The 27,162-nt window shown below is 44.2% G+C and overlaps 1 protein-coding gene across 1 annotated transcript; it reads right to left on the minus strand.

Annotated features, from left to right (window-relative positions):
• Positions 1-11,216: 11,216 nt before the first annotated feature.
• On the minus strand, positions 11,217-23,956 carry LOC144100196 (uncharacterized). The gene is made up of 10 exons (XM_077633211.1): positions 23,803-23,956; positions 21,103-21,149; positions 20,299-20,337; positions 18,696-18,734; positions 17,489-17,585; positions 16,548-16,681; positions 16,391-16,438; positions 13,897-13,932; positions 11,842-12,004; positions 11,217-11,396 (listed from the first exon to the last, which is right to left on the minus strand). Exons 1-10 carry the CDS (start codon positions 23,873-23,875, stop codon positions 11,380-11,382), a joined length of 693 nt encoding a protein of 230 aa, XP_077489337.1. The 5' UTR covers positions 23,876-23,956; the 3' UTR covers positions 11,217-11,379.
• Between the last annotated feature and the right edge of the window lie 3,206 nt (positions 23,957-27,162).

A 27,162-nucleotide genomic window follows, 5' to 3' on the forward strand; every position in this document is an offset into this window, starting at 1 on the left:
AACTAGCATTAAAAAGCTACAGTACGGCTTCCACTGGGTAACGCGAGATCCAGCGGCAGCTGTTTTGCGGTTCTGGATTTAATATTGTTTGTTCAATATTATTTACTTTCTTCCCTGGAGGAGAATCAATGTCATCGCTATGTTGCCAGGTGGTCGGATATCTTAGCGTGGCATGTAGCAGTGACGTCTTGCGTGATGTCATAGCATGCTGACCAATCAGCGTGGCATGGCTTTGCACCAGCGGCGACGCCGCAAAACTGGGAAACGAGCCTTTAACAGCTGTCGCTGCAAATGCGTCAAAGAAAAAAAAAATCTTGAAGGGACAGTTAAGCTCCGTCTTAAGTATATGAAGCGATAGCGTTAGTGAGTACCTTCAGCGACCTGGTGTCCTCTTTGCGCATTCCTTCGTAGACACCGATACTGTTCTTTCTCTCACCACCGCATAACGCTTAGCCTACCCTTAATATTAGAGTCAGATAGCATTAAAGATACCTCCCTAGCGAGTACTCCTTTTCTGTCGCTTATGTTGTACCTACATGGCCGTATACGCGGAATTGGTTACCATCTGCCTTACATTCAGTCATCGCAGGTAGGCCCCATGCCACTAATGGCGCAGTGGTTCAGCGGTTAAGCGATGTGCCACTGTCCTGGCAGGTGGGGCTTGTGACACCCAGGTTGCTTTTCCCGAGAAACATCTCGCGACAAATATTTTATTTAACTGAAAACTGGCACAATTGGGAGTTCGCTCCAAATCCGGTGAAGAGATTGTGGTTACGTCATAATGGATTATCTGCAGAACGGGAGGCTTGACGCCATCGCGTTCAGAAAAATAACAATGAAGATTTGTTAGCCGCTACCACCACAAAATTGCGTGTAGCTGTTGGTGAAGAAATTATGCGTGATTATAACTAAACAGCTGTAGACTTAAAAACTCGAGAAGTCAAGAAAAAAACACATTAGTTAGCATTTGATTAGCCTGAGACAATTCACCGGCTCTCCGGTGTCCGCCAGCTCTCAGAATACTATGCCGCAAACGCCATATTTTTAACCCATAAAGGCTATTTTTGAAAACTTAGTACTCAAAGTCTTCCCTGAAACACCTGGTATACACCAACAAATTTAGGGAAGGTTTGAACGTTCTCCGTTTTTTTTTCTGAACTGGTGAATTGTTACTTTTAGTGTTTTTGCGGCTCAGCAGTGTGTTTTTATCAAGTTTTGCCGGCACCAGCTTAGTGAGTGCGCGTGCATGCACAGGGCACATACGGCGCAAAAATACTGGGATGCCAATATTTCTTCTTTCTGATTATCACAATCCATCACACGTTATTTTCCAGTCGGCATCGACCTTGGGGCGCTGGGCAACTACCAGCTCTGCAACTCGTCTGGCTGCCTGAGTTTCCTCGTCAAGAACGATTCGTGCGTTGGTTCAATCAACATTGGGCTGCCTGCAGTGGGAAATCTTAGCTCGGTAAGACCCTTCGCCTGCAATGTGAGAGCATTACTGAAGTTCCAGCGAATATTAAATACCTCTCAATGCTTTCCTCTCTTGGTCAGTCTTCATCATCATCATAATTCGAGTACGTCAAGGATGATCAACAATGGGCTGCCTTCTGTAAGAAACGCTCGTTCTCTAAAACTCTCCGTACGCCAACTGCCAGCCTCAGATTTCGATATATTGCGGTGCACATCAATGCATTTGCCCACTGATCACTTTTTCATTATCACCATAATCACTAGTGCTGAATCCACCGCAAAAATAGGCCCTTGCCTATAATCTCCCCTGGCTGCTTTCCTGCAACGGGCGGGCAAAGCTAACCGCGATTCTGTACTGCACCTACTTGCCTACACCCCCTGACTATGTTTTGCTCACCTAGATATTCACTCTGTTCTTCAAGAAGAGTGTTGAGAGGAAATGAACTGTTCAGAGAAAACAACTGGCGGTTATCTTTCCTTCGCAGTTTATATTCTTCTCTAGTCCACTTCCATTCCTTAATTTCAAAGTCAATATCTCGAACGCCGTTTGACCTTTTTCAAATATTTCAAATATTTACTCCAACATTACACCATACAGATATAATGTCGAGGATGGCAGGCAAAAAGCCTCCTGGAGGCTTGACCGGTCCTGCATCCTGTGTACACTTGGCAGAGCAGCGGTGGCAGTCAGCTCATCAGAACACAAGAAGTGAATAAAGAAAGCCCAAAACAAAACATAGAAACATTCACAAATATATATGAAGGAGAGACAGAGGTATTGAAGAGATAATAAAGACAAAAATATATTACATTTTAAGCAGTATAGGAACGCATGAAGGCTTTAAAGTTTGACGGGTTCATGCTTAGAATGTCGATACCCATTTCAATTAGGGAATTCAACAACCTTGGTAAATTATTCTCAAGCATCTGTTTGCTATAATTAGTTCTGTATCTCGAAACATTCCATATTTCCGTGCGGCGTGTAGTGTAGGCAGGTACATTCTGATGCAGGTTCGCGATTTTCACTAACGTAAAATTATGTTTCCTGCTGCTGTAGTAAAAATCCCGCAGAAGTCTGTATGTGTAAATGTCGTGAATCTTTCTTATATTATACTTCTCGAAGAGTGGTTCAGTGTGTGCCGTAAAGGATACATTGGCAATAATACGTAGAGCCCTTTTCTGCATGATTAATATATTATTAAGATTTGATTGTGTCGTTGTACGTTGTACCTCGTAGGCTAATGAAAAATTTTGTGCAAAGAAATACGCACACTATATATTTGGTTTGGTTTATGGGGGTATAAGTTCCCAATGCAACTCAGGCTATTCTGGACGAGGTAGTGGAAGGCTCTGAATAATTTCGACCACCTGGGGATCTTTAACGTGCACTGTCATCGCACAGTACACGGACCCGGTCGTCAATGCTTTGATATATAGGAATGGCTTTCGCACGGCCGATAGTACAACTACGGACATGTATGTTGATTGCTGCAGCGACAGTTTTACAACCCAGACACTGCTCTAGAAAACTCTATTAGGCAATATTAGCAATTTAGCTAACGATATTACTGTTCTCTCTTACCTCCGACCTCTCGATTCAGCGAACATTTTCACTTAACAGCCCTTCTCGGTAAAACAAATTGTTGTCTGAGTCGTACTACGAGGTTCTACCGTAGAGATGTTTGCTTTGTTAATTGTTTCCAACAACTTTCAGTGCGCTGGCGACACGACTATGATGTGCACAGCTGGATCATCTACCACCGTAAGTTACCGGTTATTGTGGCACAATCTTCCCCCTCGATCTGTGCTGGCACGATTTAATGAAGCGCTTGAACGTCGGATAATATAACGTCACATCAGAGCAGGAATTCCAAACTAAACAAAAATTTTAGGTTCTTATCGAAAACTTCGGTTGAACAGGTGACTAGATGCTTGAGAATTGAATTTTAGAGGCGCATATTCGACAAAGCTACTTTACGCTGCTTAAGCAAACCATGGCGCAGGTGTGTCTATAGTGATCTGCTCATAGTGACTCCCAACGCAGTTCCTACAATGAATTTCTGCGCATTGTACCACGCCACTGCGGCCTCCGGAAAACGATAGAATCAGGGAAAGTCGAAAAAAATCAGGATTCAAAATCAATTGATAGCCTATCGGTCGCCAGTAGTTCATCCCTGCGTTTTCTCGATTTGTGGAAGAATAAATAAGTTATGGGATTTCTGCAGCGGGTAGTTAGTATGCAGGCATTGCTGATGATTTCTGTCGCTAGGTAAGACGACAGAAGCAGGAGTATAATAATAATTGGTTTTGGGGGAAAGGAAATGGCGCAGTATCTGTCTCATATATCGTTGGACACCTGAACCGCGCCGTAAGGGATGGGATAAAGGAGGGAGTGAAAGAAGAAAGGAAGAAAAGGTGCCGTAGTGGAGGGCTCCGGAATAATTTCGACCACCTGGGGATCTTTAACGTGCACTGACATCGCACAGCCCACGGGCGCCTTAGCGTTTTTCCTCCATAAAAACGCAGCCGCCGCGGTCGGGTTCGAACCCGGGAACTCCGGATCAGTAGTCGAGCGCCCTAACCACTGAGCCACCGCGGCGGGGCAGAAACAGGAGAGCACAAAGGAGAAATTAAATATTCTAGAAAGGCACTTAAGCTCATCAAAAGCATTTTAACGTATTGTTTGAAGCAAGAATAAGTGAAATTACTCCTAACTGTATTAGACAATGCATTATACAGATGTCAAAGAATGTTTGAGAGAAATGTTTGTGGTAGACATTGGTTTGTAGCTGTAACCCACAAAAACAACGTGTGACAATTGTCGAAATGTTTATTTTGGGATATTTTTATTGCCCGTGATTCCGAGCAGTGCCACGCAACATTTCGATTAATCTGCAGAAATGTGAAGATGTCGGACTTCTTGTTTTTGCCAAGTTGCGTTTTTAACTATTTATCTTATTTAGTGCCTTAGTGCTGCTGCTTGACAGCGAAGCTGCTCGCGAAGTGCATCAGTACTAGGTTTGAAGGTGCCCCTTTCCATTACCTGGTTTCCATCTGACAGAGCGTCATGATGTAGACGAGGGCTAATTAAATAATTAAGTTGATTAGCAACCGACAAATGGAGCAGCGATGCCGGAACAAAACAAAAAGTGCGCACCTGAGCGAACCTGCTATCCGTAGTTGTGACACCTCTGTGCCTCGCCTGTGCTGCAACATACGTTCTAGTTGCTTGAGTTGGAAGCTAAGAAAGTCTCTCGTTATTTCGCACAGGCTGTTACGGTCGCCGTTAAATACATTGAATAAAAAAATGCTGACTCACCTTCCTGCTCCGCACTGTGCGTTCCTTCTTGCAGACGAACATGGTGCAGTCCACGGTGCAGTCCCTTGTTGTCAGTATACAGCACTGTTATGAAACATCTGAGCAAATTTTTGTCTATTTTAAATGTGAAGTGCTTGTTTTGTGTGTTTTTCTCCACCGTTTCTGCAAATTCTAAAACTTTACAAAAACGGCAGCGAGCATGAGATTAAGAGCGACAGCTACAGACTTTACTCGCCGTATTACGACAATTTGTTGCGTTTCAGGGATCATTCTACGTTACCACACACATTGTGACGATAATTCTAGCTTCAAGTGGTCACCATTGTTATCTTTTAGCATTGTCTATCAAACATTAACGAAGGAAGGAAATAAAGTGCTCTTAAACGCGAAACATTGAAAGTTTAGCATTCAATTTATTACCATTAAATTAATCCATTAATATAATAATAATAATTGGTTTTTTGGGGGAAAGGAAATGGCGCAGTATCTGTCTCATATATTGTTGGACACCTGAACCGCGCCGTAAGGGAAGGGATAAAGGAGGGAGTGAAAGAAGAGAGGAAGAAAGAGGTGCCGTAGTGGAGGGCTCCGGAATAATGACGACCACCTGGGGATCTTTAACGTGCACTGACATCGCACAGCACACGGGCGCCTTAGCGTTTTTCCTCCATAAAAACGCAGCCGCCACGGTCGGGTTCAATTACCATCGTTTACCATTAAATTAATCCCGTTACCTGGAGAGTGCGTGATAGCGCGGCGGATCTATTGGAAGGAATCGACATGAGCTGTCACTGCAAAAAAAAGTAATAATTGAGCCCGTTAACACTCGTCGCAGTCCGGCATGCTTCGTACATGTATGGAAGCTACTTTGTAGGACTGCATGAGCAAATGCTTCCTCTGCTCTTTATTTGCCGAAACACTTTGGGGATCACTCTGGGAGGCCTTCAACCACAGTGTCTTGCATTCATCTGCCTACAGTGCATCCTGAGTCAGCTTCCCGCAGACCAGTTCCTTGCTGTTATTAAGGGCATCGCCTGCCAGCTGATCACGGCCATTAACCAGGCCATACAGATGGATTCGACGCTCAACACGACTTTCGGCTCCTTTAGCACAGCCATCACCTTCTCGTTGGGCCTCTCATGTGAGTGCACCGCACGCTTGTCTTTGGTCAGGGAAAGCGATTGGTTACCCGCCGCAATTACCGGGTTATACCTCACATCTGCCATGTCGACCCCAGGGTCCAATCTAAGCTGAAATCGCAAACATTTTCCTCAGGCAGCCCACACTGGTCTGATTCTGTGCATGCAAAGTGCACGTTCGCAGATGTATGGCATCAAATCGACAGTCTATTACTGCACGCAAACGTGAATATGACCAGACTAATTGAAAATAACTGCCGTCTCTGTTGTCGGAGATATGGATGTATAATTCATGCTCAGTGCAAGTATTTAGGGAATGTCGGCAAGTAACTGCTTTTTGTTTCTGAAGGAAAAAAAACGCTTAACTCGAGATCATGCACGCCTACCTGCTCCTTTTTCAAAGGTGTCTGATGCAAATTATCCCTTGTCTCACTTCCAGGCCTTTTTCTAAGTGGCTAAAGAAGACAGGAGTGATCGAGTCTCCAGTGCGGCAGACGGCAATGACCTCGTCCCTATCGCGTGGCTCCATGATTCTGCACGTTTGCCAGAGAGAGAAAACAGAAAAAGGTCGTGGGATATGCTGAATAAAAATTTGACATTTTCTGCCGTATTTTACTCGCAAGATGGCTTACGGTATAGCCATCGTGCTTGTGCGTACTCCGCCTGCTTACGTTAGAAAATCGACCCCTCGTGGTCACAAGCTTAGCGGTTACGACACATTCGTCTACTGAGCACAATGTCGTGGATTATATGCCGACCATGAAGGCTCAAGCTAGATGGAGGTGAAGGGTAAACACATATCTGCTCTAGTGAGATTGTAGCGCGCGGTAAAAGCCCCATGTTGTCAAAATTTGTCCACTGCTGCGGATTGTCAATAACTGTCAATCAATATATTAAGCAATCAATCAGTGCACTTTCTCTCTATATATCGGCTGATTGTAATGTATTTGACGAGCATACGCCTGACGGTTTGTTTAAGAAATGTACCTATGCAATAGAACAGATTGCGTAATATAGACAGATTCTGAACAAAAGCATTTCTTAACGGGAAATAGTTGATAACCGCTGTTGTTTCATGTAAAAATTTACTGTAACAATCGACATCCGCAGATCCCTCGTGCAGATGCTTGCATTTTTTTCCGATAACATTTTTACAGTCGTCAAAAGCGTTCCGCATCGGTTTTCTATGGCAGCTTAACTGCTCCATGCGAGCGATGCAAAAACTTTAAAACGAATATTTTGCTACACATGCGAAGGGTGCACAAATACCTTCAATATTTCCTTAACAGTGGCTTAGAATTCTCCTACATTCAAAATTTTGTCCAAAATTCTCATTTTACGTTTTAAGGTTGAATGCGTTTGCGTTGCAGTAAGCAGATGATGACGATGACGATGATAAAGCACACAGTGATGCACAAGTAGCATATGCGTAGTGTATGTGTATTACTGTGGTCACGATTCCCAGTATAGAGTGAACCATGTATGCAAGCGACCACACAGCCGACGTAGCATCGCCGAATGGCCCTCGTGGATAATGACTTCATGCGAGGGCCACTCCACAAGGTCACGTGATTTCTTCGAAGCGTTAATTCCTAGCGTAAACAAAAGAAGAATCTGTGCTGCCCCTCAGGGTTCATCGATCATCCTAAATGATCGCATTCTTGCCTCTCTTAAACCCATGCAGGGCACTTTCACGTCATGCCACACTCAGGTTGATATCCCAGCGGATAGCGAATATAAAGCCCGCAATGAACGTTAATTAATTAATTCCAAAGTGCCTAGTTGCCTGCACGCGTATTAGCATGCGCCGGGTTTTATAAGTCATGGTTTATGGCTGTAGCAGCTCATCTGGCCAATCCTGCCGAATTACGGAGACATCATCCTCTTTGCTACGACAACGTCGTGCACACACTACACGCTGTACAACCATCGTCATACCGACGTCGCCACGATTAGCTAAGAATAGCAGACTACCTACGGCTTCTGGGGCTTAAGTAAAAAAAAAAGTACGGTTGCGAGTGTTGTACTGCCAGTGGTCCAGAGTCATGCACAGCCGTACCATAGAGACGCCGCTGTCCGGAAACTCCAACGAGAGCACTGGCCGCTGCTTGGGCAGAGTCAAGGCAAAGAGCTCGATCTTGAATCACAACTGATCGCTTACCTAGTAGCTGCAGTCGAACGGGTTGTCCAGAAACATTCTGGTGAATGCCTTAGTTGCAGCCTCTTCCTTGAGTGCTGTCTTGGCTCGCTTGTTTGGTCGCCCAAGATCTGCCTGTGGAATCGACTCGAAGTGCTCGGGCCCTGGCGTCTAAGTCGACTCGCCCTGATCGCCGCGGTTCAAACGGCAAGGTCCTTGCTTCGAAGGCACTTTTCTTCCGTGTCTGCGGCCTGAAAAAATCACTATTCTTGCTAAAGTCGCTTTGCTGCTCCCTCCGTGGCACGTATATGGCAGAATTGACTGGACGGACACTTGTATTGTTCATGCTAAGACTGCTTGATCCGTCGTCTTAGTGTTGTTGTTAGCCTTTCAAAAGTTGGCACATACTCACACAGGTGGATCGGCCAAGAGTCGGGAGGCAGAAGTTGCTATATACACCTGTACATAACAAAGGCAAAATCAAATCACGCGGGTTAACTACTCTGGTGGATTCTACCTCAAGTAGGGCATGGTCTGAAAAGAGATAAGGGTCTGGGTGAAAAAAAAAGAATGATCGATTCAAAATGTAATAATGCATAGAAAAGCAAATATCATAACATTTAGCAGGACAGTAGACGAGATTCCGGCAAGAAATTTTGAACAGATCCGGAGTTCCCGGGTTGGAACCCGACCACGGCGGCTGCGTTTTTATGGAAGCAAAACGCTAAGGCGCCCGTGTGCTGTGCGATGTCAGTGCTCGTTAAAAATCCCCAGCTGGCAGAAATGATTCCGGAGCCCTCCACTACGGCACCTCTTTCTTCCCGTCTTCTTTCACTCCCTCCTTTATCCCTTCCCTTACAGCGCGGTACAGGTGTCCAACGAATATGAGACAGATACTGCGCCATTTCTTTTCCCCAAAAACCAATTATTATTATTATTATTATTATTATTATTATTATTATTATTATTATTATTATTATTATTATTATTATTATTATTATTATTATTATTATTATTATTATTATTATTATTATTATTATTATTATTATTGCTACAAAGAGATCTGTGGCTGAACGCAAGTGCGGTGGCGCCAAATGACAGCAAGCGCGGGCTGCTCAGACCAAGGCCAAGATGCTGCAAGGGCTCCTCCAACAACCTTAGTCGTCTTTTGTAGAAGCATCCGTGTCGCCTTCTTCTTTTCTACTCGTTGACACGCTGCATACGATGACACGCCGATTGGCCTGTATGTACTGCCGTCACTCATGACGTCATTCAACCCTGTAGTAGTAGTAAGTGTTTAATTTAAAATAAAAGCAAAAAGAAAGGTAAAATATTTTTGCTAACTGATCAGGATTTTATGCTGCGCGTCTTTATGGCATGGCAACCGCGCCCTCCTCGGTGCGGTCAACGCCAACTGCAAAAACTGAGGAAATAGCGTATTTACTGTATTCTGACGCGCCCTCGACTGTAACGCGCACCCGCTTTTCAAAGTCTGTAATGCGCACCGGATTTTCATGCTTCGATAAAAAAAAATACGCACGTGAGGCCACTCGTTTGCCACCGGATTCGTGCGAACTAACCCTTAATTTCAAAGCGTTCGCTCATCTTAGCTCGTTCCTTCCCGCCTTCGTCCGTGTCCTCAGTGTAGACCTTGGCAGCGCGCCGAGATGCTGCGCTCCCATAGGATGGTGGCGCGTTTATCTTTCAACAGGAGCTCTGCCAGCGGTGACACGTTCAGCGAGCTCGGCAGGGCGCCAAGACGGTTGTGCGCCCTGGTCGGGAGCGTCAGCGGTGGTGGCGCTCTCGGCGCGGGGCTGCCGGCTGCGCAAAGCCTCCTCCTGCACTGTCGCCTTTTGTAGCGAAATGCTTCACTACGCTAAGTAAAGCAGTCTTCGGGTAGGCAGCACAACGACCTTGAACGTCCTTCAGTCCAACCAAGGATAGCCGTGTATGGCCATATGTGGTACAGTTATGGTGTCCAAGCCTTGACCCCGGACTTTGACTCGTCACATTTAGTTGGCATTTGATCTCTGAAACTTGACATTGGGTGACCTTAGGGTTGACCTTTGACGTTAAGAACATCCGATGGGGTGATGTGAAGCCACGTGGCGGGTAACCATGTGTGCAGAAGTTTTTCGCTGAATTCCAGGGTTAGCCAAGATAAGCCACTGTCAATTTATTTCAACCCTACGTATAGTAGGGAACTCGGCGCGTCTTCGCAACTGACGTTTCCATCTTGACTCAAGTGCAGATCGGCGCCTGGCTGACAGCAGACTTCATATGCTCTCGAGGCTCTTCGGTATCCAAGCCTGCGGTAGGCGGTATTGATAATATGGATTCACAAGTACCAAGCCGCCATCTTTGTGAGGCCGATATCAGTGGGGTATTGCTGGCATAGTTTTGTTTTCGCACTCGATTCTGATAATAATAATAATTGGTTTTGGGGGAAAGGAAATAGCGCAGTATCTGTCTCATATATCGTTGGACACCTGAACCGCGCCGTAAGGGAACGGTAAAGGAGGGAGTGAAAGAAGAAAGGAAGAGAGAGGTGCCGTAGTGGAGGGCTCCGAAATAATTTCGACCACCTGGGGATCTTTAACGTGCACTGACATCGCACAGCACACGGGCGCCTTAGCGTTTTTCTTCCATAAAAACGCAGCCGCCGCGGTCGGGTTCGAACCCGGGAACTCCGGATCAGTAGCCGAGAGACCTAACCACTGAGCCAGCGCGGCAGGGCCTCGATTCTAGCACTGCATACTAGCACGAGTATCATTTTTGGTCGATTTCTTCTTGAAAAAAAAGGTGCGCGTTAGAATCGAGTAATTGCGATAGATTTGACGTAACACTGAAAAAGGAAGTAACTGACTTTACTAAAAAAACAAAGGCTTTGTTGCAGTGTTCGCAAGGTTACAGCGTTGCGACGCTGGGTAACCCGGCTGGTCGAGCTTTGAGCCACAGTAGTAGCTGAGTTAACGAGTCGAGCTTCCGAACCGGAGTAAAATGACGAGCTACTGCCATGGCCGGGATCTAATCCATGCCCCTCGGAGCTCAGCAGATGAATTCCATAGCTGCTAAGCGACCTCGAGGGTTCAATTGGCGGACATAGGTGGTTGAGTAAGCGCCAAGAAAACGGTTGTAGGGCCAGTCATCTTAAGAGCAAAATACGGTAAACCGTATGTCAAATGTTTATTGAATATATGCCAACCACCTTTTTATCATTTCTCCTTTCAGAAAAGCACAGAAGCGTCGAGCCACGAGGGAAGAAGGGTGCTCTTGCCGCCTCACGGACTGGGAACTCATTGCTGCCGTCTTTAGCCAATCGTGGGGCCTGGAAGTAAGAGAAGATGAAAACGGTGTCAGGCGCCATTGAAACAGGAGCAACACGGCGGGCATGACTTCATGCCTGGCATTCGTATGGAATCAAAAAGAACAGCGGCTTGGTCATACTGCCTAAAAAATTTTGTCATACGTGGAGCGAGAATGAGAAATCCAAGACTCCGATAGCAGAGATCGGAGTCATTGTGAGCGTATTTCGTGAATTATGATTACGTGCACTGAAACATTGCCGAATACATGCGATGCATATACAGGCGAGCGCTTTGTATGCACAGAACCAGACAACGAGTGCATACTGCCGGAAAAAAAAAAACGTTTTCAATCTCAGCTCAGATTGGCCACTGTGGACGATACGGTGGGTGTAAGGTATAATCCGGAAAATAATGCGGGTAACGAATCGCGTTTCTCGATCAGAGCGAGGCACATGACACACTCACACGTGACGCCTAGAGCGGTAGTGATGGCCAAGCGGAAGGCAATGAGAGTCGCCTGGAGCGCCAGATTTCCCTGTAAGGCCTGGTTAATGGCATTGATGAGCTGGCAGATGATGCCTTGAAGAACAGCGCGCAACTGGTTCATGGGAAGCTGAGTCAGGATGCACTGTAGGCAAAGAAATGCAAGACACGGTGGTTGAAGGTCTCCCAGGGTGGTCCTCAGAGTGTTTCGGCTGTTAAAAAGCATTGGAAGCATTAAACCTTGAGGTAATTAGTAGTCTGCATTTCTGTAGGCAGCATGTCTGAGTGGGATGTCTGTAATGGGCTCAAATATTTTAGTGACAGCTGCTGCCGATTCGTTGCATTACATCCGCGGAAATGTCACGTCTTGCCCAGGTAACTTGATTAAGCTAACGTTTAGTGTTTCATGTTTGAGGACACCTTACTTCATCTTTATTTGTAAATGTTTAATTGCTAATGCTTAATGCGTCCATGCACTCTGTGAAAAAAAATCGTTGTCGTGATGTGTATGACGACGCATATTGATCAATGAAATGAAAAGATTTATCGCCATCTGGCGATGAAACACCGAAGGTGCCGGTCTGAAGATCGCCGTTGTTTCTGTAAAGTATTAGAAGTTAATAGAAAAGAAAAAGTTTTCAGTTTAAGAGAGCGAATAAAAAAATTCGACAGAGATACTCAACATTGCTTATGTGTAGGAATGCGAAAGCATTACTTTGCTTGGGTGCATTCACGCCGGCCTACACACACGCGCGCGCGTATGACACCACCCTGAACTCTGTACGACGGACGGTTGCATCTCAATTTTGATACGAACTTTTTTTTTGAGGAAAGGAAATGGCGCAGTAACTGTCTCACATCTTGGTGGACACCTCAACCGTGCCTTAAGAGGAGAAGTAAGAAGTCTGGAAAGGCATACAATTGAAGGTGTTTATGTCGTCGATTCGAATCCATATTGCCCGCCGCGGTGGCTCAGTGGTTAGGGCGCTCGACTACTGATCCGGAGTTCCCGGGTTCGAACCCGACCGCGGCGGCTGCGTTTTTTGGAGGAAAAACGCTAAGGCGCCCGTGTGCTGTGCGATATCAGTGCACGTTAAAGATACCCAGGTGGTCAAAATTATTCCGGAGCCCTCCACTACGGCACCACTTTCTTCCTTTCTTTCACTCCCTCCTTTATCCCTTCCATTACGGCGCGGTTCAGGTGTCCAACGATATATGAGATAGATACTGCGCCATTTCCTTTCCCCAAAAACCAATTATTATTTTTATGTCGCAGGTTAGCCTGACACTTGACTAGTACATGAAAGCTATATACGACGAGAAATCGTATGTGACCATTTGGTACAAATGTAGTCGGAAAAACTGGCGCCACATTAATATTAGCCGGTGAGGAACATGCATACACGAACGACAAGTATATCATTGTCTGAGATGGCGGTGCTAGGTTTGGGTTTTCGCTGATATTTTCCGTACCGTGTGCGAGTACACACACTAACACAAGCCAGCGGCTTTTCTCGCAGTGCGTCCGGTAATGGTTTCGCATTAAAAAAATATTTGGAGCGGACACTTAAGCTCCGCCTTAAGAGTATGACATGATAGCGTAGTGGGTTAGGCTTTCCATTATGAGCAGTTTGACACCTTTGAACGCATTTTTAATTTTTTCAATTGTTTCTATTAATTCGATGGTCAATTACACACTCAAAACTTTCTTAATTAGCATCTTCAAGCATTGGCTTTTCATTCTGAGCATTTTGACGCCTATGATCTCCATTTTTTTCAATTTTTTTGTTTCTTTAAATAATCAATGAATTGCAATGATTTCATCAACTCGTCATCGCCTATCACACTCCAATCAATCCTCAATCACTAGCTCCACAAATTACCATGATACGATTTTTTTACGCAGCGCCCGAATATTTCCGGCACGCGGTGCAGACTACTACTACGCCGACAGCTTTTCGATCAGACGAGCTGTATGCGTCATCGCGTAAAAAGCAGATTACTGAGATATGTACGAGAACAGTGCCGTATACTCACAACAATGGCTTGCACCGTGGACTGAATCATGTTGGTCTGCAACAAGGAACACGTACAAGAAGGTGAGTCAATATTTGATGGACGTATTTTCATGTGCATCGCAACAATCTTTTCGTCGTAACGAGCTACGTCTTTGCCTGCCAACTCTAGTACTAGCCCGAACAAGGATTTGCGTTGCCTTGTTCATAGTTGCGAATGCCTCTTCAAGGACTCTCAGGGACGCTCCACAAGTACGGATAGCCTGTTTTGTCTTTTGTTTCATTTTGTTTTGTTCTTGTTAAGTTGCTTTGTTCGCGCTTTATTAATTCTCGCAATTTATTGAATAGCTCTCAAAGGTACCTTGATTCTTTGAATGCTGGCAACCAGGAAATTGAACCCGCAAACTGGAAATACAGTGTTGATGCACTTCGCTCGCTGTGTACAATTCTGCGCCATACACAGGCATTGCATGAGACTGAGTTAATGACGAAGCTGCAAAAAAAAAAACAGTCTGGCGACTCCATTTTTTTTTCCAAAGAGATCGAAGTACTTTGCGGCAGAGCTCAGAGACGCGGAGAAAAAGGCAGTCTGAAAATGAACATTTCGGCATTTGTGACGCGTCGGTGTTTTTGCGTATATAGTTACAAATAATAATAATAATAATAATAATAATAATAATAATAATAATAATAGTAATAATAATAATAATATTAAATTTTAATAGCTTTCATTTCTCTCTCATGTGTCTTCTTTAAGTTGTATCATATTGTATATATTTAATTTCACATATTCATTTCATCTGTCGCGAGCTGTTAAATGTTTTACGCGATATATTTGATTAGGAGGTCTCACTACAGTCTTTGACTTCGGGATATCCTTCTGCATGATATACTGTACTTATGAAATGTATAAACAAATAAAAACTGAATGTGATATAAAAAACATATCTACCATAAAATATTCGCTAAAACATTCTCTGCCGTTTGTGTCGCACAGTAGGCATTGCAATCCGGTGTTAATTGAGCTGCATTTTTTAATGATAGTACTACAACTATGCTAGGACGCGTTTAAACTGTTGTCTTACCATACTGCAGATTCTAGCCCTCCTCACCTACCTCGCCGTCTAACGCACCAATGTTAGCTGTCACCAGTTTATGAAAACTGTCTGTGACTGAAATCCCAACGTCCCCTGTTTTCCCTACGAAGCCACAACACGCACGCAGGGACTGGCTGCCGGCCACTGGTGAGCGCTGGGTTGATTTTAGAACTACCTGTGTGTTCCCCTGATTTCTCAAATTTTATCCGACGTGGCGCGAATAAACATACGAGGAACTGCGTTGAAATTCGCTACGAGCGGGGAACTACAGAAACATGCCCCATGGTGTGCTTACTCAGGGTAAAGAACCATTGTAAAATTTTTACCTGCAATATTTACTCCTCAATCATCAGGTTGTAACCCTAATTGAAGTTATCGCTAAGACCTTTCCTAATAGTAATTTGGCCTTACTATGGATCTGATGCTGATTCCATCCAACTTTACAACCTGCTATAAATCATGAGAGCAAGCGCGACAACTATCAGGGGGATGTTTGGGGTAAAATATTAGGAGGACGCTTAAGCTTCGCCTTAGGAGTAGACGCGACAGCACCTTTTCCTACTTTTTTCTATTTTTATTCCTTTTCTCTCTCATTCCACATCGATTACCAATCCACAATACATTACCGATCACGGTCATCGATTGCAACGACAATTTCCGATCACATTACCGATTACCAATCACCAATCACACTTTTCGATTGGCAATCACAAATCACTATCTAGGTTACACTGCACGACATACTACCCCACTGCATACCCGTGCACGCGCCCACTATTTGTTTCGGTACAATGAAGCACCATAAAAGCGCCTTTTCGTTGCGCGCAATTTCTGGCGCCTAATTAGCATATTTATATTATTTTTTAAAAAAGTACTGTAACATCACTACACATCTCAAACACACGTTACTAAGTCCTACACACCATAACTGGCCGCCGTGGTAGCTTAGTCGTGGCGGTCGGCTGCTGTCCCGAAAGATGAGGGTTCGATTCCAACCGCGGAGGTTGAATTTCGATGGAGGCGAAATTCTAGAGGCCCGTGTACTGTGCGATGTCAGTGCACGTTAAAGAACCCCGGGTGGTAGAAATTTCCGGAGATTTCCACTACGGCGTCCCTCATAGACTGAGCTGCTTTGGTACGTTAAACCCCAAACCGAACCAAACGAAACAAAACATTATAACGCGTTCACTTGGTGTCCATCTAACGCGTTTCAATGAAGGACACTTCCTGGACTACGCATTGCGTGCCCGCCTGGCACACAGTGGGTATGGGTTTGAGTGCCAATGCCGGCTGTTTTATTTTCTGTATTCTGATTTCAGGGAATCTGGGATTTTTTTCGACTGACGCATACCCACAGCCGACTTTGGGTTTTCAGTGGAACGAGCTCATTACGCTATCGCGTAATAACCGGTAACTTACGGTGGTAGGCGATCCAGCGGTGCACAGCATAGCAGTATCTCCAGCGCACTGAAAACGATACATAAGGAATTAATAATCGTTAGGAACAAAGAGTAACATTAGGGAGACAAATGTCCCTACGACAGAGGCTCCCGGCCCACTTTTTTTTTTTTTTTACCGAGCTTAGATTTCCGACGGCTGGCAGACCAATGTTGATCGATCCAAGGCACGAGTCGTTCTTGATGAGGAAGTTAAGGCATCCACTGGAGTTGCAGAGCTGGAAGTTTCCCAGCGGCCCAAGGTTGAGGCCGGCTGCAAAATTACGTCCCATAGATTAGTAGAAAGAAGCTCAAAGAGGAAATTATAAAATGCTAATATTTCTGCTTCTTTGCACCCGCTTCACAGGCAAAAGCATGAAATCATGCATTTACTATGGATCGGCCGGTAAAACCTAAGGAAAATTGTGGTCTTGGACAACAGCTTCAACATAAATGACAACAGTAATATGATTAGGAATTCACCAGTTAATAAAAACGAAGAACGCTCAAACGTTCTTGTAGATTGTACATGTATACAGGGACCAGCAATCTATGACTGTTTTTCTTGTTGTCTTTTTCAGCACCAAGCGGTGTTGCGTTCTGGACAACGTAACTGCTCAATCTGATCACGAAATATTCACAGGCACACCGAATTACATTATATCCTCACAATGCGATACAATTAGAAGTTATTACTGTTATTAGAATTGTATTAGAAGTTATTACACTGTTACTGTCTGCGTTATTAAATAAACTTGAAACTTTTGATACATTTACATAGAGTCTTGTGTCATTCTTTCACGGAAGACAACTCTTCTGCGAATAAATGACAAGAAAAGTGCCTCAAATAAATAAATTACTAAAAAAAGAAATAGGGCAGGAACTAAACAAATACATAAACGAGTAAATAAACGAAAAATAAATAACTCAGTACATAAAAAAATACGATCTGTGAAATTGCCGCACGCATTCCGGCTTGCGAGCTATTTCTTTGCTACGTGCATAGAAAAAGGTTTAGCCCTCTGGATAGAAATCATATGCGTAATATGTTGTTAGAAATAAAATTTTACGGTCAGCTCACTTGCAATGTCCCGGTTCACAATGATCAACAGCAGAGGCGCCAGGGCGCTGAGAATTCCTTGAGGAGAGCCGTTCTGGACGATTCCTTGAATGGCGCACTGCAAGTGAACGTCGCGACGGGGTTTCATTGTCAGCAGTCCGCTGTCCCTCGCTCAAGACCCGCAGCGGTGGCTCAGTGGTTATGGCGCTCGGCTGCTGATCCGGAGTTCCCGGGTTCGAACTCGACCGCGGCGGCTGCGTGTTTATGGGGGAAAAACGCTAAGGCGCCCGTGTGCTGTGCGATGTCAGTGCACGTTAAAGATCCCCAGCTGGTCGAAATTATTCCGGAGCCCTCCACTACGGCACCTCTTCTTCCTTTTTTCTTTCACTCCCTCCTTTATCCCTTCCCTTACGACTCGGTTCAGGTGTCCAACGATATATGAGACAGATATTGCGCCATTTCCTTTCCACCCAAAACTGATTACTATTATTATTATTAAGTCCGCTGTCACTCGCTCAAGACTCGCCGCGGTGGCTCAGCGGTTAGGGCGCTCGACTACTGAACCGGAGTTCCCGGGTTCGAACTCGGCCGCGGCGGCTGCGTTTTTATGGGGGAAAAACGCTAAGGCGCCCGTGTGCTGCGCGATGTCAGTGCACGTTAAAGACCCCTGGTGGTCGAAATTATTCCGGAGCTCTCCACTACGGCACCTCGTTCTTCCTTTCTTCTCTCACTTCTTCCTTTATCCCTAATTACGGCGCGGTTCGGTTGTCCGCAAATATGTGAGGCAAATACTGCGCCATTTCCTTTCTGCAACAATCAATTTTCAAAATTTTCTCGCTCAATTACGAGTATAGAAGCGAAGGTGAACAGCGACGTCTGAGCGGAGAATTTGGGGTTCAATGAAGTTTGTAGCGAAGGCGTTTAGACGGGTCATTTGAGGGCCTAATATTTTTTTCTTTTATTTTAAGAAAAAGAACCTTGCCGCAATGTGCATTTGCATACGATAACAAAATAACATTGGCTCAAAATCACAGAAGTCGGACTGATATCTGTGGAACTTCACTGACTAGCACATCAACGTAATTACCCCTGTTAACCGCGATTATTTCGCTTTATTTTGTTGATAATAGCGAAAAAAATGTGCCCACGAAAGCTTATTTAGCGACATAAAAGGCCGCCAAGCAAAGATTTTCAACTGGATCAAATGCAGGAGAGTGCAGAAACTTACGTTGATGATCTTGATGAGTCCTTGGGTGGTTGCAGTTGTCTGCAATTGCGAACACGGACAGAATATTGAGGACAGTTATTTACACCACATGAGCCTGACTGCCACCACAGGAAACAATGCATCTACTAAACAATGACTCTTGCAAGCCGAAATGCCGTTCTTATTGAAAAGAATAGACAACCGTGGCCTCCATTTATCGTGGAAACTAAACGCATTCACAAACGCTGGTTACCCGCCGCGGTGGCTGAGTGGTTAGGACGCTCGGCTACTGATCCGGAGTTCCCGGGATCGAACCCGACCGCGGCGGCTGCGTTTCGATGGAGGCGAAACGCTAAGGCGTCCATGTGCTGTGCGATGTCAGTGCACGGTAAGGATAATAATAATAATAATTGTTTTTTGGGGAAAGGAAATGGCGCAGAAGAAAGGAAAAGAGAGGCGCCGTAGTGGAGGGCTCTGGAATGATTTCGACCACCTGGGGATTTTTAACCTGCACTGACATCGCACGTTAAGGATCCCCAGGTGGTCGAAATTATTCCGGAGCCCTCCACTATGGCACCTCTTTCTTCCGTTCTTCTTTCACTTCCTCCTATATCCCTTCCCTTACGGCGCGGTTCACGTGTCCAACGATATATGAGACAGATACTGCGCCATTTCCTTTCTCCCACAACCAATTAATAAAAATAATAATAATACTAATAATAAACGCTGGTTTCTTTTTATCTCTGTCTTGCTGAGGACACAGTAATCGTGCAGGCAGCTTGAAGAGTCTGAGTTCGGGCCATTCTTTTAAACCCAAGCTTCGCCTAACAACATTAGTACAGCTTCAAGAAGCCCGAGTGCATGATACACCGGTACGAGAGCTCATGTAGAACCATTAACTATATCATTATATAACCAATGGTGAATACATAACCCCACTTCACGGATACACATGTGATTGTGCCTTATCAGCACTTCTTTTCTAGCATAACCAAGACGCGACGTGCATCCGGAAACTTTATTAATAAGCGCGACTTAATAGAACAGCACTGTCAGGCCAGAATGTTACAAGTCCACCATTCTTGGACAAAAATTTGTATATTGGAACACTGTAAGGTACTGTTACGTAAATATTGAAGGTAGTGATTCATTGTTTGGATGCGTAGTAAAATCTCTCTTTTAAAGTTTTTTCATTGCTCGCATCGAGTAGTTACCAATGTCATAGAAAACCAGCGGGGAACTTTTTTGACCATAGCAAAAACGTTAATAGCAAAAAATGCAAGCTTGGCGAGGGGAGATCTGCGGGTATATTGATTGCTATAGTGAAATGTTACAATGTATGAAAACATTGTGGCCATGAACTATATCCCGTTGGGAAAGGCTTTTCTCAAGAATTTCTGGGTGCGCTGAAAATGGACAGCTGTGCACTATCTCCCCTATGGAGAAGCTGTTACATGTTATGTTACCGTGAATGGTCAGATCTCAACAAGAACTAAAAAAAAACTGATTCATTGACGGACTGAAATATCCACGTTCTAAAGAAAAAGAAAGAAATAAAGGCCACTAGTTTACAGACCACGAAGAGAGCTCAGTTAATAGAGAGCTTCAAAAGGCGAAAACTTACGCTCGTGTTACCGCAGAAGTTTGTTGATGTGCCGGCGCACTGAAAAGGAAAAAAAAAGTGAGAAACATATATAGGCGCTGTTTGTTACCGCGTCTCAATTATAAAAAAAATTTAAAACGAAGTCTCCAAATGAGGCATTGTTTAGACAACCTGTCCGACCTACTTTCTCTCGTGCCTACAGTTATGAGTGGTGGACCCAACTCGTTGGTATCAGGCGCGCTTCAGATCTACTACTGCGTGGTTACTTCTTTCTGCGTTCTCTTTTGACACTGCTGAACGATCTTGTGAAGTATTGAAAGCGTCGCCCACGAAGTATATTTTCTTTTCTCGCATGCTCTCTCTTCTTTTACTTTCTTTCTCTCCCAGCCATTTTTTTTTCAATTTTCGCTTTTCAGCGTGCACATGTAATGTTACGTGCTCATGCATCAGAAAGCCGACGAAATTTTTTACTTTCTCGCTATGAACAAGCGAGTAAAGCTTTGCTATTTTCACAGCAGTTGAGAATTTTTTTGTATGCAATCGAATCGTTTTTAAGGAGGAACTAAGGCGCCCGTGTGCTGTGCGATGTCAGTGCACGTTAAAGATCCCGAGGTGGTCGAAATTATTCCGGAGCCCTCCACTACGACACCTCTCTCTTCCTTTCTTCTTTCACTCCCTCCTTTATCCCTTCCCTTACGGCGCGGTTCAGGTGTCCAACGATATATGAGACAGATACTGCGCCATTTCCTTTCCCCCAAAAACCAATTATTATTATTATTCAATCGAATCAGAACAATGCGCAGATAGCATCACTGTGAGACTCACAGCTCCGATGCCGAGTATGTTGTTGAGGGTGATGTTGACGCAAGAGGCTGAAAAGATAAAGTGATGAAATAAGTTGGAGCGTTTCGAAATGATGTGGCCGATTTAGTCGCAGGGAATATTTGAAATTACACCGTACAGTGATTGCGAATACATTTCTTAAGTATCAAGAGCGACATCTCTGCGGTTTGTTCAGTCTTTCTATTTATTTTTTGCCGACTGCCTGATAAATTGCTCAATCTTTTTACGTGACAAAAGAATGTCATTGACAAGTGCATATTAACTGCTATCATCATAAATGTCGGCAAGGATTGTAAGAAGGTTGCATTAGTCCAACTAGCCAAAAACCTTGTCAGGGTATTCTTATCAATGCTTTCAAATACATCTTGCATACTGTGACTTACAGCAAAATGTTTGTGCGGATGTGATTTTAGTTAAGTAAGAAAAGTTACTTAGTTATATTGAGTTTAATGGCGCAAAAGAAACTAAGACTATGATGCGCCAAGCACACGTGAAGTAAGAAAAGTGTTAGGGGCTTCAGGAGGCTTTTGTGCAGGCCATAAAAGTTAGCAGGGCCACATGTGTTGGGGTACTAGCATTAGTTTACATTTGCTAATAGTTCGTCGCGCTAGCCACTTTTATTTGCGCCACATTTTAATTATAGTTCTGAATCGAACCGCGAGGTTTATTCATTTTCGACAGTTCCAATTTCGCTGTGTTTAGCCCTGTCAACACGCCAGGACAGAGTCAGTGATCAATGAATTGTTAGCACAAAGGAATAAAATACGTAGCAGGGATACTATACCGAGTGTAACGCTCGATATTTCAACATTAAAAGAACAATTAAGAAGTAGTTGGCCAATTAGTGTTTTCCACTTTATTCTCATCTTTGCGCACTATAGTTTTGTGAAATAAACATTAGCACATTAGAAGTTTTATGTAGCATTAATCGTGCATTTACACATGTACTGCGTTGATGTTTTATTTTTTCTTTGAAGTGCATATTTTTGGGTGAAGTACGAAGTTGAAGCTTTATTTAGTATTAGTTCTGCATATACATGTGCACTCCGCTGATGCTTGTTATCTTTTCTATTCTTTTGTAGATGATGGTGCTGCTTTTTCTTTTTGTCATTTACCTGCATTTATGTGTTATATGTGCCACCTCCTTCTACCCACACTGTAATGACAAATTGATGCTGCGGTTAAAGTATAAATAAAAATAAATAAATAAACAGCATTACAACAATACTGAGATCTAGGCCTATGGCAGAACGCTTCATCATAAAATGACCCCAGGGTATGCCATTTCAAGACAGGCAAATATACAAAATGTTTTTAACTAACTTCAAAATTTTGACTACGCACACGTAAGTGCAGCATAAAAGGACTATGGTCAGTTTCATATCAGAAAAAACAATGAATTCTGATTAGAAAACTACCCAGTCACAGGACGTCAGATGAGGTGGTACATCTCGCACACGGATCCTATGTCCGCTCTGATTTTTCTCAAGCATGAACACCTCCTACCAAATCTCCTCAACTGTCATTCGAATCTGGTTGATCGAGAAGACGACAAAAAAATGATTTATGTCCAAAAGCTTAAATATATGAAAGAACAGTTTGTTGCCTTGCCTTTTCAGGGAAATATTCGTAGAGAAAATCATTCGTTGACTCTTCGGTTGGAGTTAATGGAACCAAGTGTTCTATTCTGGAGTACGATGGCAATGCGCCATGATCGAGGGGTTTTGAGGAATTTAGGGTAGAAAAGATTAAAAGTGCACCTGGATTTCTTCTAAATACTTGTTGTAACGTAACTCCATTTAAACAGGATAGTTCTTAAAAATTGCTGACTTCATGAAATGACCGGTAGCATTCAAGAATGAACCACAAAACTTCATGTCCTTTCGGCAGAATAATTGAAATAAGGTCGGACTTGCACATTTGGTTCCATTATATTTTACTACAAGTGTATTAAGAAGCGTGCGACAAGAGACTTCTGTGGTCGGCATTATAAGCTGATTCTTCCTGTATGTACCATGCAGTCTGCCTTCCTCCAGCTAAACCTTATGCTAAAGGTGTCCCACATTTCAAACAGCAACACTACGCGATGTCCTGCCTGTCAAGGCCTGATAAAATGATTAAATTTCTCATTCCTTGCGACATTTTCAGTGCGGGACTTATTAAAAACCATAGGCAGCCACGGGCGTTGCTCAGTTTTTATGGTAGTTGGCTGCTGACCCGAAAGACGCGGATTCCATCCTGGCCGCGCCGGTCGCATTTCGATGGAAACCAAACGATAGAACACCTTGTACTGTGCGATGTGAGTGCACGTTAAAGAATCCCAGGTAGTCGAAATTCTAGGGAGTCCCCCCCTACGGCGTTCATCACAACCTGAGTCGCTTTGGGACGTTAAGTCCTTAAAAAAGCCTAGCTTGCAGTACAACGATGGGGGATGGTAACCGGCTAGCTATTTTATTCCTTACATGCAAACGTTTCGGTGCAGGAAACGAGGCCGTATGGTCCTCGACAGGGACCAATTATTTGCTGGGCTGCGAGCGTTAAATGAGAATTTCTGGCGTTCTGAACGCGTGGAGAGCGCTGAAAAGTTAGAAAGTTTTAGAGAGGATCACAACTTCCGAAGTTATTTTTCGGTAAAAATTGGTTAGCCGTTATAACTTGCTGGTCTTTAAAATTTCTGCTTACTCGGCAATGAAGCTGATGCAGTAGTCATGGCTCCGGCGACCAGAAGGATGAGGAGGAGGTAGGCAGATGCCATCGTTGAGTTGAGTGTACGGCGGACGGGGTGACTGAGACCAGGCTGGTAGGAGCAGTTCAAGATGTCTGTGCCCTGGAACTCTGAGCCCTTTTATACCCCAAAATCAGGCACTAACCGGACGTGGAAGTACGCGAGGACGACGTCATTAAAAGCTTTTGTTTACAGTGCAGAGGGTGATCAATGCTTTCGCACAGTCATTTATTAGAGCGTGAAGTGGAGAGCTAGATAGGTTGCTTACGTGTTGTTCTCACCGTCACTATTAAAAGCGCCTCATTAAAAACGATTTTTTTCTATGCCCACATTGTTTCATAAATTTTGTGACGCTTGCGGCCGACACGCCACTTCAGTGAGTTACAACTGCGCTATTTTTGTAATTATTCGTCATACGCCTGCTGAACAGACGCGGGAGGTTAATGGGACACAGGCGTTGCCAGCGCAGAAGTACGCCCCTACGAATGACTGGGATTTCCTTTTTCGTGCACATGCGGGTATGCATGTGATGAATTTTGCGTGTGGGGCTCCACTTAGATGACTGTTTCGCGCTCATTTTTTACCGGACACAAGCGACTTTCCCATTGCCACCAAAAAAGGCTATGCTGCAGTATGCCTAGGCCTTGACACTACAAAGAGAACAAAAAATAACAAAATAATGTCAAAAGACAAGTCAGCTTCAAATAATGGGTGCATACGAACGAGGTAGCAGAACCGGATGTAATAAAAATGCCGAGCACAGATCCCAATCCTGTTAAACGGTAATGAAAGAGCAAGCCACGTACTCTAGCGTTGATCTGTGAACACATGCGTTGTGGTGACCGCCCAGTTCTTTATTAATCGTTTTTCCGTGTTTTCTATGTGGAAACACGATAAACACTTTTTATCAGCCGAAAAAAAGCACTTGACGTGGGGAAAAATATTAACTGCGTCAGACAGCTCTTTTGAGAATCCGGATCCGAATCCGGCTTTGACGGGACTGTGCGCTTCACAAACAAGGCAGAAATAGACAGCAGCTGTGGCCTAGTGACTTGAACATCCGCCTCGCATGCGGGAGGTGCGGGGTTCGATCCCCTGTGCCGCCGGGTACCCATCTGTGATGCAATGGGTGCAAGCTTCCCCTGGCCTGGTGCTGGGATTATTGACGGCGAAATGCTTGGGAAACGGGTCTTTGACCCCACCTTGAGTAGACGAAAATACCTTGTGCCATGGCGCTCTTTCGCCGCAGATGGCCTCGCGCCATAAAAAAATCACATCATCAGCAATAGAGGTTTGTTGATTGTACATTCTCGTGGTTTAACGAGATACTGATAGGAACTTACGCACTGTTAACAGGACACGAATACCACACGATAAGCGCGCAAGAGGTTGGGGGTGGGGAAAAGTTAGGAGCATTTTGGGAGCGTGCTTATCGTGTGGGCTTTGTTTCGCGTTAACTGTGTCTAAATTCGTACTGACAGAGCATGTAACCATGAGAGTGTGAACGTCACCAGTAAAACAAAATTGAAGACGTCCTGTGAAATTCATGACGTCACCTGGTGGCGGTTTCGAGACGCTGCGAATACTGCGCCATGAATTGTTTGAACGCAACATTTCCAAATAAACCATGTTCTACCTTTCTTGACGGGCCCCGTCACAATTACGCAGTGGTTATGGCGCACGACTATTCATTCCGAAGACGCGGGTTCGATCCTGACTGCGGCTGCCACGTTTCCTTAAAGGCGAACCGTAAAGTACTCGTGAACTGTAAAGAAACGCACAGGTGGTTGTCTGAATAAATGCAGAACCCAACCCCCCTCCCACCACTACGGCGTCCTTCATAGCCGATGTCGTTTTGGAACGTCAAACCCCATATACCGTATACCATACTTTCTTTACGCGACTTCAACAAGTTGACTTGAAGAAGGCTGGCCCGCATGCCGGTTTGCGTTGCTATAAATATTGTCGCGTTTACTAGGAACTTTGTCTTTCTCTTACTAACGCGCCCGCACCAAGTTTTGGTAATATGCCTTCTGGGTACTAGCACTGTTCCGAGTTATGTGTGTGGTGCAGGTTTCTTTAAAAAAGCTGGTCCCAGCTGGAAGCATTTGCAAAACGTTGTTATTGTTGTTTTGCCTGGATCAGTCATATTTGCAAGGCTTTTATTTAGAAATTACGCTGATTGGCTCAGCCTGGAAGAGAGTGTATTCAAACGGCTGCGTTCCATAAAGAGGTATTCACTCGTAGATGGCCTTAAAATGCCGAACAACAAACTTAGTAGTCAGTGGAGTGATGCCAGACTAGGCAGGTGAAAAGCGGCTACAAACGAAGCACTGCCATTACAGAATCAACAACAAAAATGATATCACTTTCTAGTATATTTCAGAAGGAAATTTACTAGAATAAGTGTCCGAATATAAACGGTTTGCGCTGCATGTTACACCATACCTACATTGCGATCAGCACATGATTGCTGTCAGGAGTAATGGAACAGTTAAAGTACATTATCAAAAACAATAATTTTGTTCATCATGAAGCAGCACGAAGAATATTTGGGATCCTGTAAGGGTGTCAATTTCAGGAAACTTGAAAGAATGCCACAATGGTCAGTAATTTATATTTTAACAAGCATTATTTGCATTCCGTGAACCATTTAATCGAAACCGGAGGTGCTCTGTCAATAACTTAAGCATTGAAATTCTCGTTTGTGCTTTATACTTGAGATAAAAATGGTCAGGAAAAAAAACTAGTAATAACTAATGACTAATGAATAATAACTACTTCGCATCCAAGAGAGCGCAGCCATTTTTGTAGCTATATAGCTTGGCTTGTATGAATGCTAATGACTAATTAGTTTCTTATTTGAGAACTATGTCACTTAAAGGAGTTTTAGTAAACATATTAAATTGGCCAATTTTGAAAAACAACAAGAGTAATTACGCGATATTTTCATCTCTCCAGGTTGAGTTCTCCCACTTTGTTTTCTTTTCACTGTAGAAATATTGTGCTTTAATATTACTTTTATTTCTCCATTCATATATATAAAAGAGGACCAGTAACGCAATGCAGAAGCTGGCGGATACAAGCAGACATAAAAATTTAGCACAGTTCAGTGGACAGATGCACCTCTTTCATAAATAGCTCCTGACCGCAACGGTGCTTAGTGGTCAGCGCATCCGCCTCGCATGCGGGAGGTGCGGGGTTCGATCACCAGTGTCGCCGGGTGCCCACCGGTGATACAATGGGTACAAGCTTTCCCCTGGTCTGGTGCTCGGTACCTTAGGGTGAAATGCCTGAGAAAGTGGATCTTTGACCCC

The sequence above is a fragment of the Amblyomma americanum genome, chromosome 8, assembly GCF_052857255.1.
Source record: "Amblyomma americanum isolate KBUSLIRL-KWMA chromosome 8, ASM5285725v1, whole genome shotgun sequence".
NCBI classification, from domain to species: Eukaryota; Metazoa; Arthropoda; class Arachnida; order Ixodida; family Ixodidae; genus Amblyomma; species Amblyomma americanum.

Coding starts and splice junctions, on each gene's coding strand:
- LOC144100196 (XM_077633211.1), bottom strand. CDS start 23,875: ATGGCATCTGCCTACCTCCTCCTCATCCTTCTGGTCGCCGGAGCCATG. Junction 20,338..21,102: donor ACATACTCGGCATCGGAGCT/GTGAGTCTCACA, acceptor TTTCCTTTTCAG/TGCGCCGGCACATCAACAAA. Junction 16,439..16,547: donor CCGTCGGAAATCTAAGCTCG/GTAAAAAAAAAA, acceptor TATCGTTTTCAG/TGCGCTGGAGATACTGCTAT.